We start from the raw sequence: 24,871 nt of genomic DNA on the forward strand, positions 1-24,871 counted from the left end.
AAGTATCATTATTTTCTACCAAAAAAGCTGAGACTTATGGATTGCCTTGACATCTCCTAGTAATGCTTGGAAAATAATCATAGGAAAAGAATGCAATATCAGAATGAGCACCATTCAGTACTGACTGTGATGGGTACAGAAAAAACACTCCTACTTTATTTTTACCCCACCCTCCTCTGCTCCTGCATCTCTTCCTACAGCTGCATCCCCGCCACCTGCTTACTCCACCAGACATACCTCCCTTCCCCCATGAGGACTTAGATCTTCCCAGACCCAGAAGGGTAAAAGGTCCTCACTCTTTCCCTTCACAAATAGAAAGTCAAATCCACTCATCTCCAAGAAAATCACTCTTACAAGGATGTTCAGTTACAGACATAATCTGCCTCTCTTGTCATGTAACAGCCACACCCTTCCAGGGGGGCTTTCTGCTTCCCGGGTTAACAGATGTTAGTGCATTTTTGGAAACAGCGAGTGTCTGGAGTGTCCAAACAGCTCTGTGAGCCAGCACAGAGCGGGGTAGTCTCTGGAGGCATGTCTCTCACACTATTAGTTTTCAAGCTCAAAGTGATGTAAGAGGCATGAGTCTGCCCTGGGTCCACTCAGCTCCCAATAACTCCCTTTCTTATTCAATATTTGCCAGGACCAGGGGTGATGTGCACTCAGGCTGGCTGTTCCTGAGCGCTGTCCTGGAGAAGAGGATGATTTAGGAAGCTCGAAGCAGTGAGACCATGGGGAAACTATGAAAGGCCTGCCAGGGCTCTGCAATGACCCAATGTGGGGTGTTGGGTGAGTGTGCAGAGTGGCTCCTCGCTCGGACAGTGCAGCCTCCCAAGGGGCCTATGTCTGGCTCCCAGTGTGCCTTTATCATCCAGTAGTTATTGACACATCATGTTCACAAAATGAAGATGAGTCAAATAAATCAAGTGGTTATGTTGGCCGCAGCCTGTTGATGGTGATGCTACTGGTTGGGAATGCCTGAGGCACTTGCCTGGGTGGCGAGCCCCCACAGACACTTCCCCAAGCCATCTACCAGGGCCAATGCTGGACTGGCCCTTGGGGTTCTTCTTATGACTGCAGGACGCACTTCAGCAACAACCTTCAGGGAACTTTGAGGAACAAGATTTATCACTCACAGGTCCTGCAGGGTACACAGCATGCCCGAGGGCCACGCAGTGAGTCATGGGTAGAGATGATGCCAGCCCTGATATCAGTTCCCCACAGTAAACCCAGCATATGTGGGGTTAAAACCAAAGCACTCTTTCCCTGCTTACTCCCTGGATCCCTGGCTCCCTGGCTCCTGAATCTACTATTCGCCATGGAGACAGACAGCCAAGAGAACTACCTGGATTCCTTATCATCTCCTCCTCCTTCCTACAAGCAGCCTCCCAAGGCCGAATGCAAGCTGGTGGGAAAGTCCCCACTCCCCCGGCCTCTTTACAAGCAGCCACATTCCTCACAAACCTTTAGAACCCCTGCCTCCTATCTTTTGGGAAGATGAGACAAAATGAGACAAATCTGAGGGCTCACTATCATCTCCTAGCTGGGATCATCGAAATAAAAACCCTTTCCTTGCTGTAAGCCTGAAGTTCCAGTTTTCATTTGGCCCCTCTTGTGTGGCGGGTAGGGAAGCTGTGCTTGTAAGCACTAACAGAGAGGGAGAGTAGACCTGGGGCTCTGCTTTTATTAGACCTAGGGTCTGAGGGGTGGTGTCTAGGGTTAAATGGGTTCACCTTTATTCATTGGTGAATTGAAAACCTAAGAATGAGAATTTGGGTGGAGGGAGGGGGAAGCGGGCTCACTTAAGTGATCTGTCATCTCGGTCACCCAGGGCTTTCTCAAAGAGGGACCTTCATGGGCAGGCAGCCTAATTCCTTATCTGGTTGTTTAGCTAGTAGCTGTGTCATACAGCTGGCGATGTTGATTCGAGATGGATGTCTTTTGAAATGGATGCCTCGGCAATCAAAAGCCTGATGTCAGGCACTTCTGTTACAGAAGTGTGGAGGGGAAGAGCAAAGCAAGAGAGACGAGACAAGAAAAGCGCCACTGGAAGTTTAAATTTATGTCAAGAAAGAAGAGAGGATATCTGTAATCAAAGCCTCCTCCTACTCCTTTTTTCTTAAACGCAAAACTTAAACTGAGTTACCAGTATAATAACATAAACCCCTCTGTCTTCCTGCGATTGTCCTGTTGGCTCTTTGCCCTCAGGCCCTAACTGGCCCAGCTGAAGCTCTTGGACCACCGGCATACAGACTCAGCCACATTCCACACTGGGCCCAAGACCAGCCCTGGGCAGTGGGAACACGTGTGAACTAGGGTAATGTCCAGCATTCTCTCTGTCTTGCTTGCTACTGGCTCTAATCTAAGCAAGTTGGATCTCCTACACTTGGACAGGATCCTGTTACTCACCTACCTAAGCCCCTTCAATGAACTCTCACGGCTGTTAGGAGACAGACTATCCTCTTTCACTTCACCCAGGGGTCTGCCCCTCTGGCCTTAGCTCCCAACATGCCCCCCCTAAATTTCTCTGCTCTGGACACACTTAGTCCCTCATGATCATCATTATGGCCCCTCCCACTACAGAACCACTATTCATGCTGTTCACTATAGCTGGACCACTCTCCTTTTTCACTTGGTTAAAAAGGAGTTCACCTGTCCTGAAGAGGTGTTAACTCCTGGTCAACCCTGAATAGGTCAAGTCTCTCGGGTTCCCAGAGCGCTATGCACCGTTCTTTCAGAGCACCTAGGACAGCTGCAGCTTTAGACGTTGGTCCTAGGTTGGCTTCCTTGGGAGACTGACTCTTGAAGATTGTTTGTAAGAGGTATGTTGGTGAGTGCTTACACGGGGTGTGATGGAGCTAGGATGGCCCTTGGGAGTTGTCTAGAATGGGGCAAGGTGGTTAAGTCTTTGTACCTGGCATTGGTCATTATTGGATAGACTCTCTCCAGGGAGGAGGTGTCACCTTGGGCAAGGCGGCATCCTTCAGCAGATGGCAATTACTGTGAGGAACCCAGTGGTGAGCCATTAGCAGGCAACACTCCGGGCACTGCAGGAGGCAGTGCCTCAGTCCTGAAGGGGGTCCTGGGCTGCCCATGACAGCACTTGTGTTATTTAGTCAATTCCTCTCTTGACCACCACAGCGCAGGCTTCTTGAGGATGGTCTATTTTGTCTTGCAAGTGCTTAGTGTAGTATGTGGCATGGTGCAGGATCCCAGGAAATGCTTGTTAAAGAATGAATGAGGGCTGGGGCTGGCCCGGTGGCGCAGCGGTTAAGTTCGCAGTTCCGCTTCAGCGGCCCAGGGTTTGCCAGTTCGGATCCTGGGTGCTGACATGGCACTGCTTGGCACGCCATGCTGTGGCAGGCGTCCCACATGTAAAGTGGAGGAAGATGGGCATGGACGTTAGCTCAGGGCCAGTCTTCCTCAGCAAAAAGAGGAGGATTGGCAGCAGATGTTAGCTCAGGGCTAATCGTCCTCAAAAAAAAAAAAACAAAAAAAAGGAAAAGAAAAGAATGAGGGCTGGCCCAATGGCACAGTGGTTAAGTTCACACATTCTGCTTCGGTGGTCCGGGGTTTGCTGGTTTGGATCCCAGGTGTGGACCTATGGAACACTTGTCAAGCCATGCTGTGGCAGGTGTCCCACATACAAAGTAGAGAAAGATGGGCACGAATGTTAGCTCAGGGCCAATCTTCCCCAGCAAAAAAGAGGAGGATTGGCAGCAGGTGTTAGCTCATGGTTAATCTTCCTCAAAAAAAAAAAAAGCTGCAAGAATAAATGAGTCCAGTCCATGTGATCGACCATCCAGGTTTGCCCAGAACTGTCCGGGTTTTACACTAAATGTCCTACATCTCAGGAAACCCTTCAGTCCCAGGAAAACTGGGGCAATGTGTCATCCTACCCCTAATTACCCCTAATATTCATAAATCCTCCCTGATGCATAATTATTTTCCCCCTAAGATTAAAGCCACATGTACCTTTCCCCAAGACTTTTCCTCTTTGTGGGTGAAAAAAAAAGCAGCAACATTATTTAGGTGAGGTCAGAGAGCTGCTCAGAAAAATCGACTAATGCCTCACTTGAACAGAAAAAAAGGTGACAGCTCTTTCATTCAGTGTGCAGAAGTAGTTGAGCTGGAAGATCTAAAAGTGTGTAAAACTGGAATTTTATTCAAGATGCAAAAATATCATTTAGATTATGGCTCATTAGTTTAGCAGGTACAGGTAGGCGTGTATCTTTTGTTTTCAATTATTCAATTATATTAGTTAAAATGTCTGTCAGACCCATTATCTTTTTTTTTTTCAGCTTTTTAAAATATTTTATTTTTCCTTTTCCTCCCAAAGCCCCCGGGTACATAGTTGTGTATTTTTAGTTGTGGGTCCTTCTGGTTGTGGCATGCGGGATGCCGCCTCAGCACCACCCGATGAGCAGTGCCATGTCCATGCCCAAGACTTGAACTGGTGAAACCCTGGGCCACTGAAGCAGCGCATGTGAACTTAACCGCTCAGCCACGGGGCAGGCCCCAGACCCATTATCTTGTAGGTATTAAGGCTACCACCCCTTCAGTCTGGGTAACTGCACTGACAGCCCGTCCCCTCTTCATTCAAGTTCTGCTCTCACAAAGCCACCGCGTCCTCCTTGCAGTTCAATCCACTGTCCTTTTCTTTAGCCCATTTGGACATTTTCTAGCCGTTGACACTTTTCTGACCATTTTCTGGGTCTTCAGACCTTCCCTGCAAACGTCAGGCCCTGTAGTTCGGTGTTCTGCACACAGCATCTCATTTAACCTGTGTGAAGGTCTGTCTCCATTATTCCAAACCCAGCGTTATCACAGACCAAACTCATCTTCCCTTCTCAATTTTTTTTTGAAAGCACCACTATTTTAGGTTTAGGCTAGAAACTTTTGTCTACTTCTTCACTGTAACTTTTATGGGTTAGGAATGACATGTTAATTACTCCTTAAATCTGTCCTCAGCATTATTTACCACTTCTTTCTCTCCTCCTTTGCTCCTCTGTCAGTCCGCATTCAATCAGCGCATGCCTTCATGACTGTGACAGCGTCCCCAGATGTCCTTCTCAGTTCCAGTGACCTTCCCTGTGGTCTAGCCTGGGCACCACTGAGCGGGCTAACCTTCCTAACACTGTGCCTTCAGTATCCATGCTCGCATTCTCAAGTCAGAGTACTCAGGTATTTCTACCAAGTTTTCAAAGCACTCCTCCTAACCAAGGTTATTTCTCACTACTCCTCAACACACTTAGTTACCAATGGTTATTAAATAATACTGGCAACTATATTTTATTATGACAGATGATGTTCCAGGCCAGTACTGTACTAAGTGCTTTTCAAGAAATGACTATGATCCTTACATCCCCAGAGAGGGTACCATTCTCCCCAGCTAGTAGATGAGGAAACCGAGGTAAAGAGTGGTTGCCCAAGTTCACACAACCAGAGAATGCCACAGGTGTGCCTGGGGGCAGGACATGTGCCTTGAGCCAGGTACCCTGAATCATGGGTGCCCCATCCCGCTGCTGCCTGGTCGTGGTCTTCACCTTACAGTGGTTTCCTAAGATGCACCTACCCTCAATCTCCAAGGTCCAGATGCCCCACAAAACCTTTCCTATCGTTAAAGTAAAATACAAAATGGAGACCTGACTTGAAAATTCCCTGAGCAGACAAAACCATTTAAGCCACATAAGCAAAATTAAATCTAGTTTATTTCAAGAACATTAGCGAAACTTAGCCTATTTCTTGTAAATACCTCTGGTAATCACAAAAGAAACAAGTCATCTTCCTAAAATGGTATGAGATAATCAGTTTTAACCAATCCCCTGCCATCCAGGAACCCCCAGTGTATAACCTCTCATTGTAAGGGCTAAACAACTTCCTCATTTTCTCTCCATGAGCCATCATGTAATGTCCTGTAATGTTACAACTCTAAGCTTTGTAGGGGAGGAAGAAATTTTCCTCTATCCTTCTAGGTCCTTCCGATGCGAGACAGAATAACAGGAGAAAAGCAAACAAAGTTTAATAACATGTGTACATGGGAGAAACCCAGGAAAGCTGAGTAACTCACCAAAATGGCAAAAGCTACCACCTTAAATACCAGCTAAAGACAAAGAGGATGTTGCAGGTAGTGGTTTGGGACGTCAACGAGGAGGAAGGCAATTCATATGGAGATGGAATGCAAATATTTGTTAGACAAATGCTTGCCATGCCTGCAGAGACAATGGGACAAGGGGAGGACTTTGATCAAACGGGCCTTGCTAGGCTCCTCCCTGTCTACCTCACCTAGTTTATATTACACTAGAGTTGTCTATGATGATAGCTCCTTCCTGGAATGGGCCTTCTATCTTTAATTCTTTTAGACAGTTGGGGGAAGGTCAAAGTTTCTTCCTGAGCCTTTTGTTCTTAAAAACAATCAAGCCAGAGACACACTTGGGGTGGCAAATTCTGCTCCCCTACAGCTTCTATTAGTTTCGGGTTTGAAAGCTCCCAGTTTGTGAACTGTTGTTATAGGCACAACAAACTCTTACTAAATAATATTTTACTGATCTGGTTTTAATTTTTGCTATTTCCGGACTTTCGACACTATCTACCCCAACCCCCAGAATCTCCCCTTCCTTTGAATTCATTCTTATTTCTTATCTGCAAGATACCACATAGCTCTGGAATTTCAGGACCCTGTGTCGCTCATTGGTGAGTTTATTTTCCACATAAAGAATAGACGATTTCCTTAAGAACCTGCACCACGTATCACTTCTACAGCACTAGGTATTATTTTCTTTCAGGAAAATGCTAAAATTGGTTTTAATAGTAGCAGCTAATAATCATCAAAGTGTTTCCTACAAAGTGCCAGGCCCTGGCTGATTGCTTTGCACCCATCATCTTACTCTGCTCTGGAAACACTCTTAACACTTGGGCTGTAACACCTGCAGGCAGCCCTTAGGTCCACCTGTTTCCACAAAGTTCCTTTTAGAAACAAACCGAGGGGGGAGCTCCCAACTTGACCCCTTCACAGCCTCTGCCTCCCGCCTGGGGCTCCACAGGGGGTCTGGGAGTTCTGGGGACTGGAACCACATGCAGAGGTTGGGATAGTCCAAAACTAAAGTATGCAAATGAGGTCACATTATTTTGAATTGTTTACACACCCAGAGATTTCATCTATGTATCTATAAAGATAGTGATTCATTATTATGTTTAGTTATTTACAGTTTTGTCAGATTACTAATTTACAGTCATTGCTTATGAGAAAGTTTAAAAAAATGAAACAAGGCTAGGCTTCCAGACGAATGTGGTAGCTTAAATTGGATTTCTTTCTGGGCCTGGCCCAGTGGCGCAGTGGTTAAGTGCGCACGTTCTGCTTCAGTGGCCCGGGGTTCACCAGTTCAGATCCCAGGTGTGGACATGGCACCGCTTGGCACTATACTGTGGTAGGCGTCCCACGTATAAAGTAGAGGAAGATGGGCACCGATGTTAGCTCAGGGCCAGTCTTCCTCAGCAAAAAGAGGAGGATTGGCAGTGGATATTAGCTCAGGGCTAATCTTCCTCAAAAAAAAAAAATTGGATCTCTCTCCTTTTTTGTAAAAATCGTGTCTAACAACTCAGTGAACTCTTTATTCTTTTTCTGACCCCCTGGGTAGCATCTTTCTTTCTCCTTAGCTCAGAAGTAGACTTGTCAGGAGATGGCATTCACATCCAACTCTCCCCAGCAAGTTTGACTGGCTCTGGGTGGAATTCAGCAACTATGACTTCTCACATGTTAGGAACTAAAGGAAATAAATACACACGATCTTGCCATTTGACCACCTGGGTAAAAATCTATGTGCCATCACTTCACCAGATATTCTGCATAACACTCGTAAAATACTTCTTTCCTTTCTGCCTTGGACATAGCCATGAAAAGTTGGGATTCGCGGACTTAAGAAACACAGACCAACCAGAAAGAAACAATTCAAGAGTCTAGGTTATTTGGCTCTTATTTGAGTCCCTCCACAATGATCTGAAATGTGTTCTCGTGGTACTGCCAGGTTCCCACAGACAGACGGAGGGGGCTGTCGTCTTTCACCCGGCGTCCCTTCCTAGGAGAGTGTCACCGACAGGGATGTGAGGATTCAATGGCAGGCACTGCAACTGGGGTCTGCTTCGCTCTGCCCTAAGACAGGGGTGCCTGGGGCAGCCTGGTCTCTTTCTCAGCTCCCCAAATTCAGCAGGAGCAGCATGGGGAGAAATGACAGACCACTGCCAAAAAATATAGTCTACTGTTTTACTCTGTGATGGAGTTCTGCCAGCTACAGTATGTGCCATAAATTACAGTGACCTTTAAAATCCAGCTTGGTCACTGCCGGATGGGAGGGAACAGACTTAGTCCCAGTTTTTAAGGTCACATTGTCCTAAATTGCAATCATCTCATCGTGTACTAAGTTGGTAACAAGTGCACAAAGGAAGGCTTTCATTATGCATGTGGACACATATAGAAGGGCGCTTCTCCCACAGGAACCGGCAATCAAAGTAACACTGTTCACCCAGAGCAACAACAAAGCAATGCAGGAGTTTCAGATAAATTATTGTGATACCTCCAAGCACCTGTGAACTCACAGGAAGGTTAAATCTCTTTTCTCATGGCTAATGGGCTATGGGTTTCCAGCCCCTGCTTAGAAATGGAGATTAAGTGTTGAGTTATATGCATGAAAAAATGCATATATATATATAGGGGCCAGCCCCGTGGCCGAGTGGTTAAGTTCTCGCTCCGCTGCAGGCGGCGCAGTGCTTCGTCGGTTCGAATCCTACGCACAGACATGGCACTGCTCATGGAGTCACGCTGAGGCGGCGTCCCACATGTTACAACTGGAGGGACCCACAACTAAGAATATACAACTATGTACAGGGGGGTTTTGGGGAGAAAAAGGAAAAAAATAAAATCTTTAAAAAATGCATATATATAATTTATACAAATAATGGCAGCAAGAGGATGAAAAACCCCTCAAAACTCAGCTAATTTCTTCAAGTAAAAGTAAATAATATCAATATTTAATTTACAGAAGATTTTAGCAGTAAAGTCACCTTCACGTGTACATGACAGCAAGACTATCTATACCTTCCCATGGTGAAAAATGAGACGCTTCGTCTAAGTGACTTTTCTAGACAACGGAAAAGCAAGCCTCTTAAAACAAATTTTAATTATTTTGTATGGAAATACATCTTAGTTTACCTGCTTAAACAGAGTATATTAAACATAGTTTAACATAGTTATTAAAATTGTGTTATTGAAATCACATCAAAAGAAATACTGTGCTGGCCTGGGGGCTCTTTGCCCCTGCCTGTGAGGGCTCCAGAAGGCAGTTCTTTTGTCCGTAATTTGGGTCTTCCACGTCAGGCTCTCAGCAGCACTGGCTGCTCTGCTCAGTGTACTTACTAGCAGCTAACACCTGGTTCTCAAAGAGGGTGGCACAGCGCACTCGGATCCACACACAGACGGCCTGGCAAATTTCTACCAACGTGAAAAATCCATTTTTGCCACAAGTGAGTATTCATACTTTTACAACCACTTTGACCTGAGTATGTCCTGCCATTTGGCTTAGAATGGATAAAACCTGCTATCAATGAGAATTAGTCATGTTCCTGGAGCATGTGACCATTTTTTCTAAGTATACAAGAGTGGCCGGGCAGTAAACTCTTCTTCTCAGATGCTGAGTGGCACAGAAGGCCAAGAGGATGGTGCAGGAGCTGTCGATGCTTTCATGGGAGCGGAGAGACAGTGCTGACTTCGGGCTGCCTACGCAACTGGAAGTAATTATTGACAACTTGTATGCTGGGACCTTTAATTTTAATTTTTTTACTTTTGCCACTGAAAATTACAACATGAAAAATCTGCTAACTCAAAATTTGAGAACTCTTGGGTAGCAATGCTCTCCTTTATTTGCTGTGGGTTGGGAAACCAGCGGAGTGATTTTATTAGAACTATGTGCAAAGTAAGCTAAGTGGAACAAAGAGGGGGCTTCCTTCTTATTAAATGTGCTTTACTGCCAGGTTGTGAAAAATACTTAAAAGCGTACTTATCTATTTCTGGGTTCCTGGCTGTGTTTTAGAAAGCTGAGGTTGCCTGACAGCACCTATTAGGTAAATGAGGTGTTAGGAAAATGGTCTTCAGCAATTTCATGTTTTGTTTCATACGAAAGGCTTGGATGTACCAAATTTTCATAAAGTAAAACTTTCGGAAAATAATACATCACTTATATATGGGGGGGTCAGGTGGGTGACGCAGCGGTTAAGTGTGCACATTCTGCTTCGGCAGCCCAGGGTTTGCCAGTTTGGATCCTGGGTGTGGACATGGCACAGCTTGGCACCCGTGCTGCGGCAGGCGTCCCACATATAAAGTAGAGGAAGACGGGCACGGATGTTAGCTCAGGGCCAGTCTTCCTCAGCAAAAAGAGGAGGATTGGCAGCAGTTAGCTCAAGGCTAATCGTCCTCAAAAAAAAAAAAAAATAATAATAAATAAATAATACATCACTATAGGGAAAACTTTAAAGGTACTAAACAGACAGATTTAAAATTTTACAGGGCATAGTCAAAGTAAATGCTAAATGCTGTATTATTTCAATTTCAGCTTTCCAAGGAAGTTTTATTTCTAAATTTGCCAAGGGATGATCTGACCATGTACTCATTTCTGAAACTATGTCCCAGAAAGGACTGCCTTCCTGAGTTGAAGATGTCAGCATTTATCACGGCTCTCCTCAGCTTGGGGGTTTGACACTGAATCACAGAATGGATGCATCACGCCACAGAACCCAGGAGCTCTGCATAATTGTGCTACTTTAAATGAACTCTCATTTGAAGCAAGCATTAGCTGGTTTTAGTAAGACGCCAGTGTACGACTGATAACTTTAAAGGGTTAAAACAGTTTTGCATTGACTATTTCAGTTATCTAGACATCTCCAGGTGTGTAAACATTTCCTCATTCATTTCCCAAAAGGCACACAGGCTGGTTTGTAGAAAATATGAGCATGACTGTTTTCCAGGTGAGAAAAAGTGATCCTATGTCTTAGTAATCTAATCATTCCCATTTTTTCCTGAAGTCACACTGTATTTATGTTCAGAAAATGTTCCCTTTTTCCTCGCACTCATCATCCTCTTCAACTTTGGAACAAACCCTTTTTTAGATCTCTTAGGGGCATGATTAGTGTAGAGAGAGACCAGAGTCTCATAAATGGAGTTGCCTGGACCAAACTTTGTCCCATGGATTTCCTCTGTCAGGTTCTTTTGGAGGCGGCCCCTATCCTTTCCGGGAGCTTGAGAACCCTTCCTCTGAGAAACTGTTCTCCCCTCACATTGAGCGCATCTGCTGGCCCCATATCAGCATCCCAGCTGGACACGTGGACTTTCAATCCACTCACGGTCGTACTCCCCTCGAGGGACAACGATTTCTGCTGCTTTTCATCCTGGGGGCATTCATCAGGATTCTTAACTAGAACACTCCTGCCCAAGAGTCGAATCCTACAGCTTATACTCATCACTCAAAATCCTCTTCTCCAGCATTCACTTTCACCTCCAACTTTGCACTCACCTCCAACTAGAAGGCTCCTAGGTCAGTTCTGGCACAGCTGCTTCTGGCACAGCCGCGCTGCCCTGCTTCCTGCTTCCTGGCCATCCCCACTGTGGACCCCGCCTCTGTTCTCTGCTTGACACAGCTTACCCCTCCCTCAGGACTGCAGCGCAGCATCTGTCCATCAGCCAATGACAAAAAGCAAGTCCAGGGCAGATACTCCCCTTTACATTTTGTATCTGACAGGGTGCAGGAGGGAAACCTTGCTCCAATTTCTGTACGTCACCTTTCACATAAAAACAACAAAAACAGGGGCCGGCCCTGTGGCATAGTGGTTAAGTTTGACACGCTCTACTTTGGTGGCCCGGATTCGCGGGTTTGGAGCCCAGGCAAGGACCTACACCACTCATTAGCCATGCTGTGGTGGAGACCCACATACAAAATAGAGGAAGATTGGCACAGATGTTAGCTCAGAGCTAATCTTCCTTAAAGCAGAAAAGGAGAAAGACTGGCAACAGATGTTAGCTCAGGGTGAATCTTCCTCAGGAAAAAAAAAAACAAAAACAACAACAAAAACAATTTGAAGGACATTAAGGTTTAGTGTAGTCTCTGGAGATTCATAAAAGCTTTGAAAATTAAGTACCTCTCGCCATCACTTATAAATAACATCCTGATTCAGAATTTTCCCTTTATGTTCTTCCTCATTTTCTGTATCCCGCACTCCCCTCCCATATTAGAGTCAAGCAGTGGTGGCACACCAGTCATATTGTTCCTGCACTGAATAAAACATAATGCCACTCCCCTGGTGTAATCCACCATCTCTGTGATTTATGCTCTTCAGCACTTCTGCACCATACCGAACATCACAACCACTGTGAACTTGCAGACCCAATCGTGTCCCTGATGCATGTCCCTATTCTCTAAGGAGTCTCTATTCCACTCCTGGACCAACTACCTAGCCTGCAAGAGAGCGGTCTTCCACCCTGAATGCTGAGAGAAACGTGCTGGCAGGGCAGCATAACCCAGACTCCGAGGAACAGAACGACACGTTTGCAACTAAACGTTGGAGAGGATCTGCTGACGACAGTTCCCCATCCCAGGAGCTATGGAGTGGCACGGGGGCTATGGAATCAAGGTAATTCCTTCTCGTGGTTTTGCTGTTCTGAGACAAGACGGGATTTCATGCGCTGATTTTTACCAGCACCTGAAGCACCAGTTGCTGGGCAGCTCCCCGGGGGGATGAGACGCACCAGCGGTCAGGGAGTTAGTTATGACGCAGGCTCTCTCTAATTTTCTCTTCTAGAATTCTTAAGAGTGTCCTGTGTACATCATTTAAATGTTGCCTTTACGGTTTCTATAAAGGAGAGCATACATATTATCTGTATGGAAGAAGATTTTTCTTGACATATTAAAGCATAAGATTGCAACCAGCTAGGATTTTTTATTTATTTCAGCTTATAAATTAAAAACTTCTCAGATTAACTTGACAGAATCTGTTCATCTGGGGCTTCTGAGTGTGTGTTCTGTGCTTTAGTACTAGGCGACTGCAAATCACAAGGTACTTTCAAAACAAAATATCTGAACTTTTTTTTACAAACCATATTCTTCATTACCTGTTTACCTCCAGAGAAATGCTTACGAACATTTTAGAGATCAGCAATCATACTATTATTACAAGAGGGTAGAAACATCTACCGTCGCAGAATACTATAGTAATTCACTCCTAAGTGTATTATCCCCCTTACTTTATTGCAGCAACTCTCGATTCTTTAGTATAAAGAGAAATCAGAAGAAAAAATATCTACAATCTTGGCTTAAGAAGTATACTGGGATCTGAGGACCTAAACCCTATGTACAAGATATAAACATATTTATACTTTATATGTACACAGTTAATGGTACCTATTCATTATAAATAGTAGGTTTAACTTAGATTCTACAAAAATAATGATTTTGGATGGGCACATGCAAACCAGGACACATAAACTTATTTATAAAACACATCTCTATGCTTTTTTTTTGCTTTTAAATATAAATGTTGCTATTTAGCCATCAGCTAAATTGAAATGCAAATCCCAAAGACCCCAATTAAAAGTATAAAATCTGCTTCTCTCCACAGCAGCACACTGCGTCAAGTATTCGTCAACTATTAGCAAAGTCTAGACAATTCTGTTGCATGTGAATTACAGGTACATTTCCCACTTCCTCAGATAGTAAACCATCCTCCACAGTAAAATCTTCCTTTGTTCCATCTCTTGTTTGTTCTTTTTTTTTTTAAATATTGCAAAGAGTAAGTATTCATTAAAATATCATCTTGGCTTTAACATTCTCATAAAAATGAACAAATGGAGGCTCTTGGGCACTGCTCTGACCCTGTGCTCTAAGACAACGCAGCAGAGGCCTAAGCTTAATGGTCCACAGAGCCGTCGGGGTAGGCAGATGACTGCGCGGCCACGAAGGGCTCGTGCTGCTTCTGCTCCTCTTTCATGCTGGCTGCCTGGTCCGTGATGGAGGAGAAGGACAGCTGGTCGTGCTCGATGATGTGCACCTGGTCCTCGTCCTTGTCCTTCTTCACGTAGAACATTTTCCGGAATTTTTTCAGCTCGTGGAGTTCACAGAAGGTTTCCAAAACGACCAACATGGCGATAAGGCCAAGCAGCAGGTAACCTGTGCGAGAAAAATGACAGCGTCTCAGCGGGACCTAGTCACGGGTAAGTCAAGTAACGACACACAGAGTCTGTTGATGAATAAATTCATTGTCACTTTTCTAATTTCTAGGAACCTTTTGAATTCCGTGGCTCAAAGTAGGACAATGCAGAGAAAAATGAAGAATGACTTATGCTTCTACAAATTTGGATTATTCAGAATCACACAATGCAAGTTTTGGGGGAAAAAAAAAAGTTGAGGCTGAAGTGGCATTGTTAAAGAGAGAACAGACTGTACTCACCCCAGGGGCACCTTTGAGGAGAGGGCTCCCCACCCCCACTTTATAATCAGTGGCTCTCAAAAAGCCAGTGACATTCTAGAAGAGTTTTTGATTTATTATGAGTGCTCAGAACCAAGATTGACACCTTTCTAAGCACTCAATGCTTGTATCATTATTTCCCTACAGAATAAGAAGCTTAGCAATAGAAATTACAGTTTAAGCTAGAGAAAAATATCTTTAAGAATTGATGTAGATACTAAAAAGGCCTCTGTGTGCAGCTATTTACACTTCCACTGAGATGCAGTAGCAAACTAAGCTTTCCGTTATGTGACAGTCATTTATTTTGGCCCATGGACCGTTCATTCTTCTTATTCCAAAACAAAAGAGAACCTGTTGCTTCAGGTAAAGTGCTATTCCTTGGAATCTGTGATGGGAAAATGGTAATTTTGTCAGTTCCAACATGTTTAAAATCAGTTTCGAGGAAAAAAAATCATTATGGAAAGGAACAGAGAAATGAAAGTGAAAACTTGTAAGAATAACAAAAATCCCAATTTCATGTCCCAGTGGAAAAATGTTTGGGGAAGATTTTCAGGAAATAAATGAACTAGGAAAGCTAGAAGTGGCAGAATGGGAATAAGAAGGCTGATTATCTCAAGAATGCAAAGTGACACAGTTCTAGAATCTTGAGAATTTGGTTATTAGGTTTCAATAATAATATAGTATATTTAAGAAACAGCAATGACATTGTTAGATTAATTGGCAAATCCTTTCCTTTTCCTTTACTCATTATTTAGTCAATCTCCTGAGTGCTGACAAAAATATCCATGGGGTTTCAGGCAAAAGCTGTGGGACTGAATCCTATCCACAACGTAATATAGAGCTTGGGAACATTCATTTGCATATACGCTATGTAGATTGCCTAACGAATCATGATTCACATTTTAACAAGTGTTAAAATGCTCTGCAAGGATTCAGTATTATATGAAAAATTGAGGAAGTTAAACTGTTGGGCAAAATTTATGAGAAGACAACATAAGAGGAAAAGCAGAGCTAGCAACAACACAGTTACAGAAACCCAGTCAACTTCTGCAAGTCATGAAGACATTCAATTAAAATAAGAAAGCAGCACTTTACCCAATACATGGGAAGAAAGTTAAGATAACATTTATCTGTGCTATCAAATTCGCAAAAAACACCTCTAATGCTACTGGCCCACCACCCCATGAGTGTGGAAACTGCTATGCTGAGATGATTCTGGCGATGGTGTAACTCACAATGCCATTTGGAAAGCCACGGGTCAATATGTTCTGTGAGTCACAAAAAGGCATATTCACTTTGGGTCAGCAATCCCACTTCTTGGAAAGATAGCAAAGTAGGAAAAGTAGAAATATTCAAAAACATTTACTGCAGTGCACTTTATAATGGCCTCAAATTGGAAGCAAACTAAATATTCAACAATAGAGGCATAGTTAGATTATGGCACAGCCACCTGGTGAAACATGGGGACATTAAAAATAATTATGGTGGGTGGGGCCAGCCCGGTGGTGCCGCGGTTAAGTGCGCACGTTCTGCTTCTCGGCGGCCCGCAGTTTGCCAGCTTGGATCCCGGGTGCGGAATGGAACTGCTTGACAAGCCATGCAGTGGTGGGCATCCCACATATAAACTAGAGGAAGATGGGCACAGATGTTAGCTCAGGGCCAGTCTTCCTCAGCAAAAAGAGGAGGATTGGCAGCAGATGTTACCTCAGGGCTAATCTTCCTCAAAAAAAAAAAAAAAAAATTATGGTAACTGGAAGAAATGTGAAATGATCCCTGTAACCATTTGGTAACTATTTATTGAGCATTGGGGGTTTATGAGTGAAGTCTTTGCTCTGGGGGAGCCCATGGTTTAACAGAAACATTAAAATACACATAGTTCAACTGAGCATTTTGTCAGGTTAAGACTAACAGACAGGGCCAGGAGAGGGTATCTGACCTGCCTGAGTATCTACTATGATTTCCCAGACATGACGTGAGTCTTGAAAAATTCTTGAAAAGGCAGAAATAAAAACTATATGGACATTATGATGCATTCTACGTATCTTGAAAAGACAGCAGAAAGACACACAAAAATAAATAGTTGCTTGAAAATGGATTACTACGTTTTCCATGATAGCATATTAAATTTTTTAAAACCATTTAAAAACTATCAATCACTGGCCATCTGAATTTTAATGGCGATTTTCCACATCTAAAATTCTGAAAACGGGTAACATATCCTAACTTCACTGAGAAAGAACGAGATTCACTGAGAGAGAACTAGATGGACAAATGAGATACGCACCTGTCTTAAGATGTTCCTGGCAAATTGAAGAACATGACCGACAGACAGGCTACATCCTAGCCCTAGTTTTCTGAGCTTAAAATAGTTAATAAAGTAGAGCACCTTTCTCTTTTTTGAGTCCTTGAAGTTTTTCCTCAACTTTTGTTTTACTACCATTTGGTTATCAAGCATATTCTGTGTGGCGCATTTTTACACTGTAATTTATAATGCCTATTACACGATTAGTAAGAAATTGATCAGTAATTTTAAGGCGCCTGGGAAACATAACTCCTAAAAATAAGATTTCTGCATAAAGAGTTTTGAAGGGAATCAGGATGAAGTGAAATATTATGGGAAAGTGGCAACACTGGAAACTTATCAGTGAAAAAGCAATCAGGGCTTTCATAAGTGACCATTCATCAGTAGGCGAGGCAGGGCTCGGAATGGCAGCACAGAGGCCAGGGGAGCAGAGTCTGTGAACTCAGTACTCACATGTGATGCCAATCTTATAGAGCTCTCTGAACTTTTGATTGTAGCCTTCTCCAGGAACATAATCCCCCAGGCCAATGGTGCTCAGGGAAATAAAACAGAAATAAAAGGATTCGAGGAAGTTCCAGTCGTCCTCCAGAACGGAGAACACAGCTGCCGGAATGAAGAAGAAGCAGGACACAGTGACAAACCCGAGGAGAACGGCGTGAACGATGGCAACCATCTGCTTGGAGAAGCCCCAGCGGACGTGGAAGTAGAGGACAGGCCTGCGGGTGACGTGGATGGTGACACGCTGGACCACTGCTGTCAGGAACAGGAGGGTGAAAGGAATGCCGATGACCGAGTAGATGATGCAGAAGGCCTTGCCCCCGTCTGACAAGGGCACTGTGTGGCCATAACCTGCAAGGAGAAGGGAACTGAGGTGAAGAGGAGAGGAGTCCAGAACACATTTTTAAACAACGTACTGCCTGCTGTCCACGCCTATTCCCCTCAGACCTGGGAGAAGACCCAGGCTTTAGGTCTGAGACTTAAAGGGCCTGTCATAATTGTTCCTGCAATCAAATTCGACAGTGGATGACATACAATTGGGAAGTCCACCACTCTGGATAAAACCTTACCAGCTCTTTCCAACACATCCGAATCTGGTTTTGAATTCACTGTCAGATGGAAACAGAAGTTGTGTGCGTTAAGGAGCTAACGCCCCACCACCTTAGACCATCAGGGAAAACTCGTCACAGGACACCTTCTCCCCCAGGCTGGTCTAGTCTCCTCCTCCATTGCTCTCAAGGATCCTCATTAGGATCCAAGCACTAGTCTACACTTGTGTCCAAAACAGACTACTGCTGGGATGAATGATAATGATGTGGGGCTAGAACCAGGCTGACAAGCGAGGGAGCAGACTCAATGAAGATGCAGACCTCAAAAAAGAGGAAGAAAAATGAAGATTAAAGCACACCAAGTCACAAGATTGAGTAATTCTTTTAAAATACTTTGCTCAATTATCTGGTTAAATGGCCCATTCAGAAACCATAACTTTTTTTCCCTTGTCATTTCCATAGGTTCTAAGGTGCCATAAATTCGACAAAACAAACATTAAAAAAATACACTAGGGCCAGAGGTCAAAACATAGGGTTGTTTTACTTTCCACCAGGTTTGACTCATTCCCAAATTAAGCCAGTCAACAGACTTGTCATCCAAATGCCAGCAGGGGAGAACCAGCTGGGCGTGAGGCTCAGAGGACTGTTCTTAAAATCTCATGAGCACTTCATCCTGAAAGGACATGTCTGAACAAGCCAGTTCAGGAAAAAGCCAACTAAATATATTTCTTTGCAAAATCAGGTTCTGAAAAAACCTAACACATGTGATTATAATTGAGTAGTTTCGAAATCTGATTTCTAAAGTACATCCTGCTTAAAAATAAACAAGTCCTGGGGCGGCCCATGGCTGAATGGTTAAAGTTCAGCGTGCTCGGCTTTGGCAGCCCAGGTTCATGGGTTCAGATCCTGAGTGCAGGCCTACTCCACTTGACAGCCATGCTGTGGCAGTGTCCCACATACAAAGTAAGGAAGATGGGCACAGCTCTTAGCTCAGGGCTAATCTTCCTCAAGCAAAAAGAGAGGAAGATTAGCAATGGATGTTAGCTCAGGGTGAATCTTCCTCACAAAAAAATAAACTAAAATAAACAACTCTGAAAAGCCTTTAGTTAGAGCCCCAAATTCTCTGCTTTATGCCAATTTCCGGGGTAGGGCCCAGGTATACACGGTCATTGAAAAGCTTCCCCAGTTATTTCCATGCACAGCCTCGAGACAACAGGCAGGGTGGTTAATCCGCCATCCCAGAGGCACACAGCTTCTGAATAAGCCGCAGAGAGTCCCCGGCGTCCACTGAAATTGTATGCAACATACACATCTACACACATGTGCATTTTTCTGTGGAGATATTCCAGAGCGCAGACTCTCAAAGGGTTAGAAACTGTCGTTCTGAGCATCAGTTCCTGAACCCATTTGGTCCTCGCACACCCAGCTGCTTTTGGAATGCCACGGCTATTTCTGGGCACCATTAGAGAGGGAAACGGACAAGTGAGAGTGTCCAGAGAATAGCAGGCAGGATGGGGAAAGCATGCGGAAGAGTGTTTATGTAACAAAAGGAAGCAGGAGAAATGCGAACATTTACTTTGAGGAAAATATGATAGAGGAATGAGACTTTGTGAGTAAAACAGCCCACATCACAGAAGCCGGGGGACGATCAGACCCTCGATTTCAGCTAGGCATTAAGGAAAGACGTTCTACTGGTCAGAGATGTCTGGAAATAGAATCTGAATGGAATTTAATTCAACCGTAACAAAGCCAACTGGACGGCGAGTCACAAATTTGGTTGTGAGCCTGTAACTCAAATACCCGGAGACGACAGTGCTCAAGCAGAGATTGCAAGGGATGGGCTCAACTTTGGCAGGAGTTTTGCAGAGGAAACCTAAGATCAGCTGAATCAGCTGCACTTCGTAAAAGCGTTTAAGTCCATGATTTTATTTTTCTTTGTGTAGCATTTTTCTATCTTATCTTCACTAAAAGTGTAACACACCTATTTCACACCCACCTCTTCTGTACCATCTGTTCCAATACATGACTGCTCTCGGTTCCAGCAGGGAAAAAAGTAAACAAACTTCCAGTTTTAAAATATTTTAGGATAGAAATTTTACTCTCCGATGACAATAGCTCTTTTTATTAGAATGCTAACTAAATCTCCTTTTAGTAAAATGTTATCTCCAAGCAACAGAGATTAACCATTCTGAACTCTAGGATCTCTCTCTGCACTAATGCATTTTTATGCCAGGAATAGGTTCCCACTAAGAGGTCAAAAATTGCCAACACGTAGATCGTTACTGAAAGTCAGTTTCCTCTCTTGTTTGCATAAATAATTTTTGTTAATGGAAAGTAAATGAAAATTACCTCTCATTTGTATTCTCTACACTTTCAGTGCAGGCCAATTGGAAAAACCAGCCCCTGTACTGAGTACACGGCAATTCTTTTGCAATAGACAGCTTAATGCTTCACATGGAAATCTTCAGGACTACTGAATTTTAATGAAGTGGGGAATAATTTACTCAAGTTCAGTCAATTGAACCCCCAGATAAACCATAAAGCAAAGCTCATATTTTAAAATCTTATAGTCATACTAAAATCCATTACAAACCATGAAGAATTGAGCAAATTATTAATAAACTTTACATATTTGGTGTACTTTCAATTTTTCTAAGGCTATTCACATACTTTTGGGGCCCTAAAGATTGAGCATAACAACGTCTACTGAAAAAACGGACTTCAAGAATTTAGGCTCCTGAGATGAAACTCCCACGTACAAATGTTCTTGTTTTCTAGCCTCCTCCTCCACAACCGCAGAGTCTTCTGTTCTGACTCTGCAGCTGGGGGCGTGTAGGAGTATCTGTATAATACGGGGGTCGTACTGATGATAGAACCTTAAGAAATCTGGCTTCCCACCTGGCTACTCTAACCACAACAGCCCTGACCCCAAGCTAGCTACCATTCAATGTGGGGCTATGCCACACTGGATATGGACCTGCTGGTTTCCTGGTATTTAAGTCTTCCTGATTCAGGTCGGAGACAGAGAACCTTTGTGGGCCAGGGAGAGAAGACTCAAGCGCGGTCTAAACTAGACCAAGCAGAAACATGGGCAAAGATTGAAAGTGGGCTACACTCAATACGTGATGGAGGAGGCAGAGATACTAAGAACTAACAGAGGTAAGAAGACACGGGAGGTGCAAGTGGTCTATGCTTTCCTTGGCATCAATTTTTACTGTCTCATTCACTTAAAACTTTTCTGAACACTTCTTATTGCTTCAACTCAATCATGGATGGTTTCTTGTTGACATCCAAAGAGAGAGAGGTAATGGCATTCCTAGTTAGGACATTGCCCTGTTTCTCTACCTTACAGTGACCATCTCTGAGAGACACACCATATTAACACAATGCATTTAAAAACTAGAGGATCCTAGCAAATGGCTTGAATGTCATAGATGGGAACACCCTGCACTTTTTGCAATGGGCGTTTCAACTGAAAATGGCAGCAGAGTGAAAGAACAATTAGAAATGATAACTTAGGCAAGAGGCACCTGCCATGCATCCATCAGTCTGAGGAGACTGAGGTTCTGGAAAGGAGGTAGGTGAGCTCAAAACACCCAATCAAAACAGCCACCACTTGCTTCCTGCCAAGTATGTGTGTGTCTGAATGTACGTAGAATCATGAATCTTAATAATGAGATTCAAATCCTAGAGTTATTATTTCTACTTCACAAATGAGAAGACTGAGTTTCTGAGAGTTTAGACCACTTGCTCAAAGTCAAACAAATGAGTAGAGCCCAGAATCACTCCACTGTGCCACCCAGGTATGTTATGTGATGCAAGGGCCAGTGTTGCCTCAAAAGTCAACTCAAGCTTAACATTATTTCCCAGGAGCTCACAGGGACAAGGTGGTAGTGTTGGCCATCACTGAAAGAACAGAAACCATGTCCTCCCTGTGGCTCCATGGAGCTGAACGTAAGACAACGAGATTCTGGAATGAGAGGACAGGAGAAAGGGAAAACAGTGTTCCGGGGTGACAAAGGACTGTGCAACTCTCACACAGACATGGCAGGTAAACGCAGAGGCTGGAGTAACTCTAAGGTACCAGGAGGTAGGTCAGCCCCAAATCTACCAAGGGCCAGAGAATGTGGGCACAAGCCATGTCAGCTCCATATTCTTGAATTTCAGTTTAGAAGCCACATGGATGAACCACTATGATAAATGGTAGGGTCATCGATGAAAAAGAGACAGAGTGTCCTTCAATTATGATAGAAAAATATGAAATCGTAACAAATTAGTGGTGACCTTGGAAAGTAGAGTTTCTGTGACAAGAACTAACATCAGTGATATAAGCATAGAATAACGTCCAATAAAATTCTTATCTTCCTGTTTAACTGTTAAACTTAAATGTTGATAACTCCATACGAAATCTCTATCTGTAAACAAATATATAAAATTGCAGAGGCACCAATCAAATAAGACAAGAAGTCTAGGGACCCCGAGGATGAATTACATTCCAAAGAGGCTAATATAAATATCAGGTAAAAGTTTAAACCAAAATTGTACATTGTAAGAATTATCAATTACTCAATATATAAGTATACTTTCATTGTAAGCTTTCAAAGAATATCGATGAAGCAAAAGTTCCCTTGACTGTCCGTCTCCTCTTCATTTCCAGATCTCTCTCGAGGTTATTGTTATGAGTTTGTAGCTGATAGTTCCCGAAATTTTTCTAAGCATTTAGATACATACTGTATGGATATACTTCCAGAAAAACACACAGTATTATTTTGTTTTTATCATACACAGTATACCACATGCATTGCTGTCCTCCAGTTGTTACGTGTTCTTGGAACAATATATTCTGGAGAGGGCTACACGTTGAATCATGAAGATCGACCTGTTCCTTAAATGCAGTATTCTACACTATGCAAGCACCTCAGCTTATTTAACCATTCGCCCAGCTGATGGACACTCACGGCGTTTCCAACTCTTCACTATTAGTAACAACAGGTGAAAGACAGCCTGGTTAGGTCTTCAAGCCACTGGTAAGAGTTTAACACAATGGGTCACAACCTCTACAACTCCCTTCTAGTCTTATGGGCTATGCAAATTTCCAGCTCAAAAGAGAGTATATTAGCAGAAACCTAAGAATAACTCCTCTATTGCTCTAACAATCCACTAGCTCCAGCAGAGGCCACTCTCAGGGGTTCACACACTCAGTTCCTGGGTGGTGACTGCACAAACAGCACTCGTTTTCTGGCAGAAGTGTGTGGCACTGTGACTTCCAGGTGAGAAGGCCCCTTTGCTTTGATGGTTCTCATTTCCTCCTGGGTCTTTCCCTCGGCCTCCTGACGTTGGTATGTGTACAGTTTTTGTTTATTTAATGGAGAGCTTGCTGGCAATACTAGCATTTCTCTCTTAGCTTTCTGGAGTCAGCATATCATCTTTTATGTACAAACAACTCCTTCTGTTCTGATGATTCTGATGCAACATGTTGTCTTTCATTTTGTTCTACCTGCTTGTTGATTGGCCCAAATGATCAAATCAAAAAATTTAATTTTCTACTTTTAATTTTTAAGCAAACAATTTTACCAATTTGGGAATTCCTATTATGAATGGTTTCCTCTCTAAGCATTAACGATTTTCAGGGTTTACTTCCTGTGACTCTAAAACATGTACTTTATCATTTTACCCTTCAAATTAGTCATACTAATAACACCTAACTCTGACCCCTACCGTTCCATTTCTACATGTCTTCTTTTCCCTAGCACTGTTTACCATGTAGTTTTTTTTTTTTTTTAAAAGATTGGCACCTGGGCTAACAACTTGTTGCCAATCTTCCTTTTTTTTTTCTGCTTTATTTCCCCAAACCCCCCCCACCCCCACTCCGTACACAGTTGTATATCTTAGTTGCAGGTCCTTCTAGTTGTGGGATGTGGGAGGCCGCCTCAACGTGGCCTGATGAGCGGTGCCATGTCCGCGCCCAGGATCCAAACCCCGGGCCGCCACAGCGGAGCGCGCGAACCTAACCACTCGGCCACGGAGCCGGCCCCACCATGTAGTTTTTAAGTTTCTTGAATCATCTTTTTTATCCCTAGAGTTCAAATTATAATGATCTTTTCTTTTTTATTATTTCATCTTTTCAGAACTGTTTCTCAGTCTTTACGACATGTATTCCCTGTAATGTCTCCTCATACTAGCCTCTGCATATTCTCACAAGCCAAAACCACCTTACCAAGCCCTGCTTCATAGAACTGAAATTCTGAAAGGAGTAAGGATGTTGAATTAACTTTCTCAAACTACCCGTCCTCCTCGCCACCATTCTCTCTGAGCTGGCGATGACCTGGCAGACAGCCTAGCTTCTGATCCACTTTGTCCTCTTGCGTGAGCCTAACTTTGTCAAAGTGCTAACAGGGCCACTCACATGGCTGACTTATAATTTAGCATCATGTACAGGAAGATGCTGTATATGCTACAGCAGTATAGCATGGCCAAGAGGTCAAGGGAATTTTTTGCTAGTCATCATAGTTATAACTGTTCCCTATGAAAAAAATCAGGTCATAATCTCTTCACCTTCCCAAATGCCAGCTTGTTCAAGTGTACCATCTACTGAGCACTGTCATGTAACACCCTTGTCAGGTTACAGGAGGCAGAAAAAGGTAGCACACGACCTACTACCTCAAATGAGATTATAACCAAATTACTTCATATTTTTAGTACAGCTTTCCCAGAACTCCAAGTAGGCACATTTATTGGGGTTTTTTACAGGAAGAAATAGGCGAGGCAGAGTAAACAGGCTTAGGACTGGCATTGGGGCACAGGGCTGTCCCTAGGTGTCTGGCACCTGGCCCTAGGGTCACCAGGGCAGCATGGTGGCAGCTGGGAGAGTGAGCGCGATAAAGGGGGTGGTTGGGGTGTGGCCCCCATATTGGGTGATTTGTACAGGAGAGACGTGCTCACAGGTGCGCCTTTTCTTATCTAGCAACTGGCTAACCCTGGGAGGGCCAGTGCCTTCAGGATCAGCAAGGCCTTCTCAGAATTC

The 24,871-nt window shown here is 43.7% G+C and overlaps 1 protein-coding gene across 1 annotated transcript in view; it reads right to left on the reverse strand.

Moving 5' to 3' along the window:
- Positions 1-9,151: 9,151 nt before the first annotated feature.
- KCNK1 (potassium two pore domain channel subfamily K member 1) overlaps positions 9,152-24,871 on the reverse strand; it is a 44,251-nt gene continuing 28,531 nt past the window's right edge. Inside the window, exons 2-3 of the mRNA XM_023647414.2 lie at positions 17,255-17,650; positions 9,152-14,201 (exon numbers count right to left, since the gene is read on the reverse strand). Coding sequence (XP_023503182.1) covers positions 13,942-14,201; positions 17,255-17,650 — 656 coding nt within the window. The 3' untranslated portion in view covers positions 9,152-13,941. The remainder of the gene's footprint in view (positions 14,202-17,254; positions 17,651-24,871) is intronic.

The sequence above is a fragment of the Equus caballus genome, chromosome 1, assembly GCF_041296265.1.
Source record: "Equus caballus isolate H_3958 breed thoroughbred chromosome 1, TB-T2T, whole genome shotgun sequence".
NCBI lineage: Eukaryota > Metazoa > Chordata > Mammalia > Perissodactyla > Equidae > Equus > Equus caballus.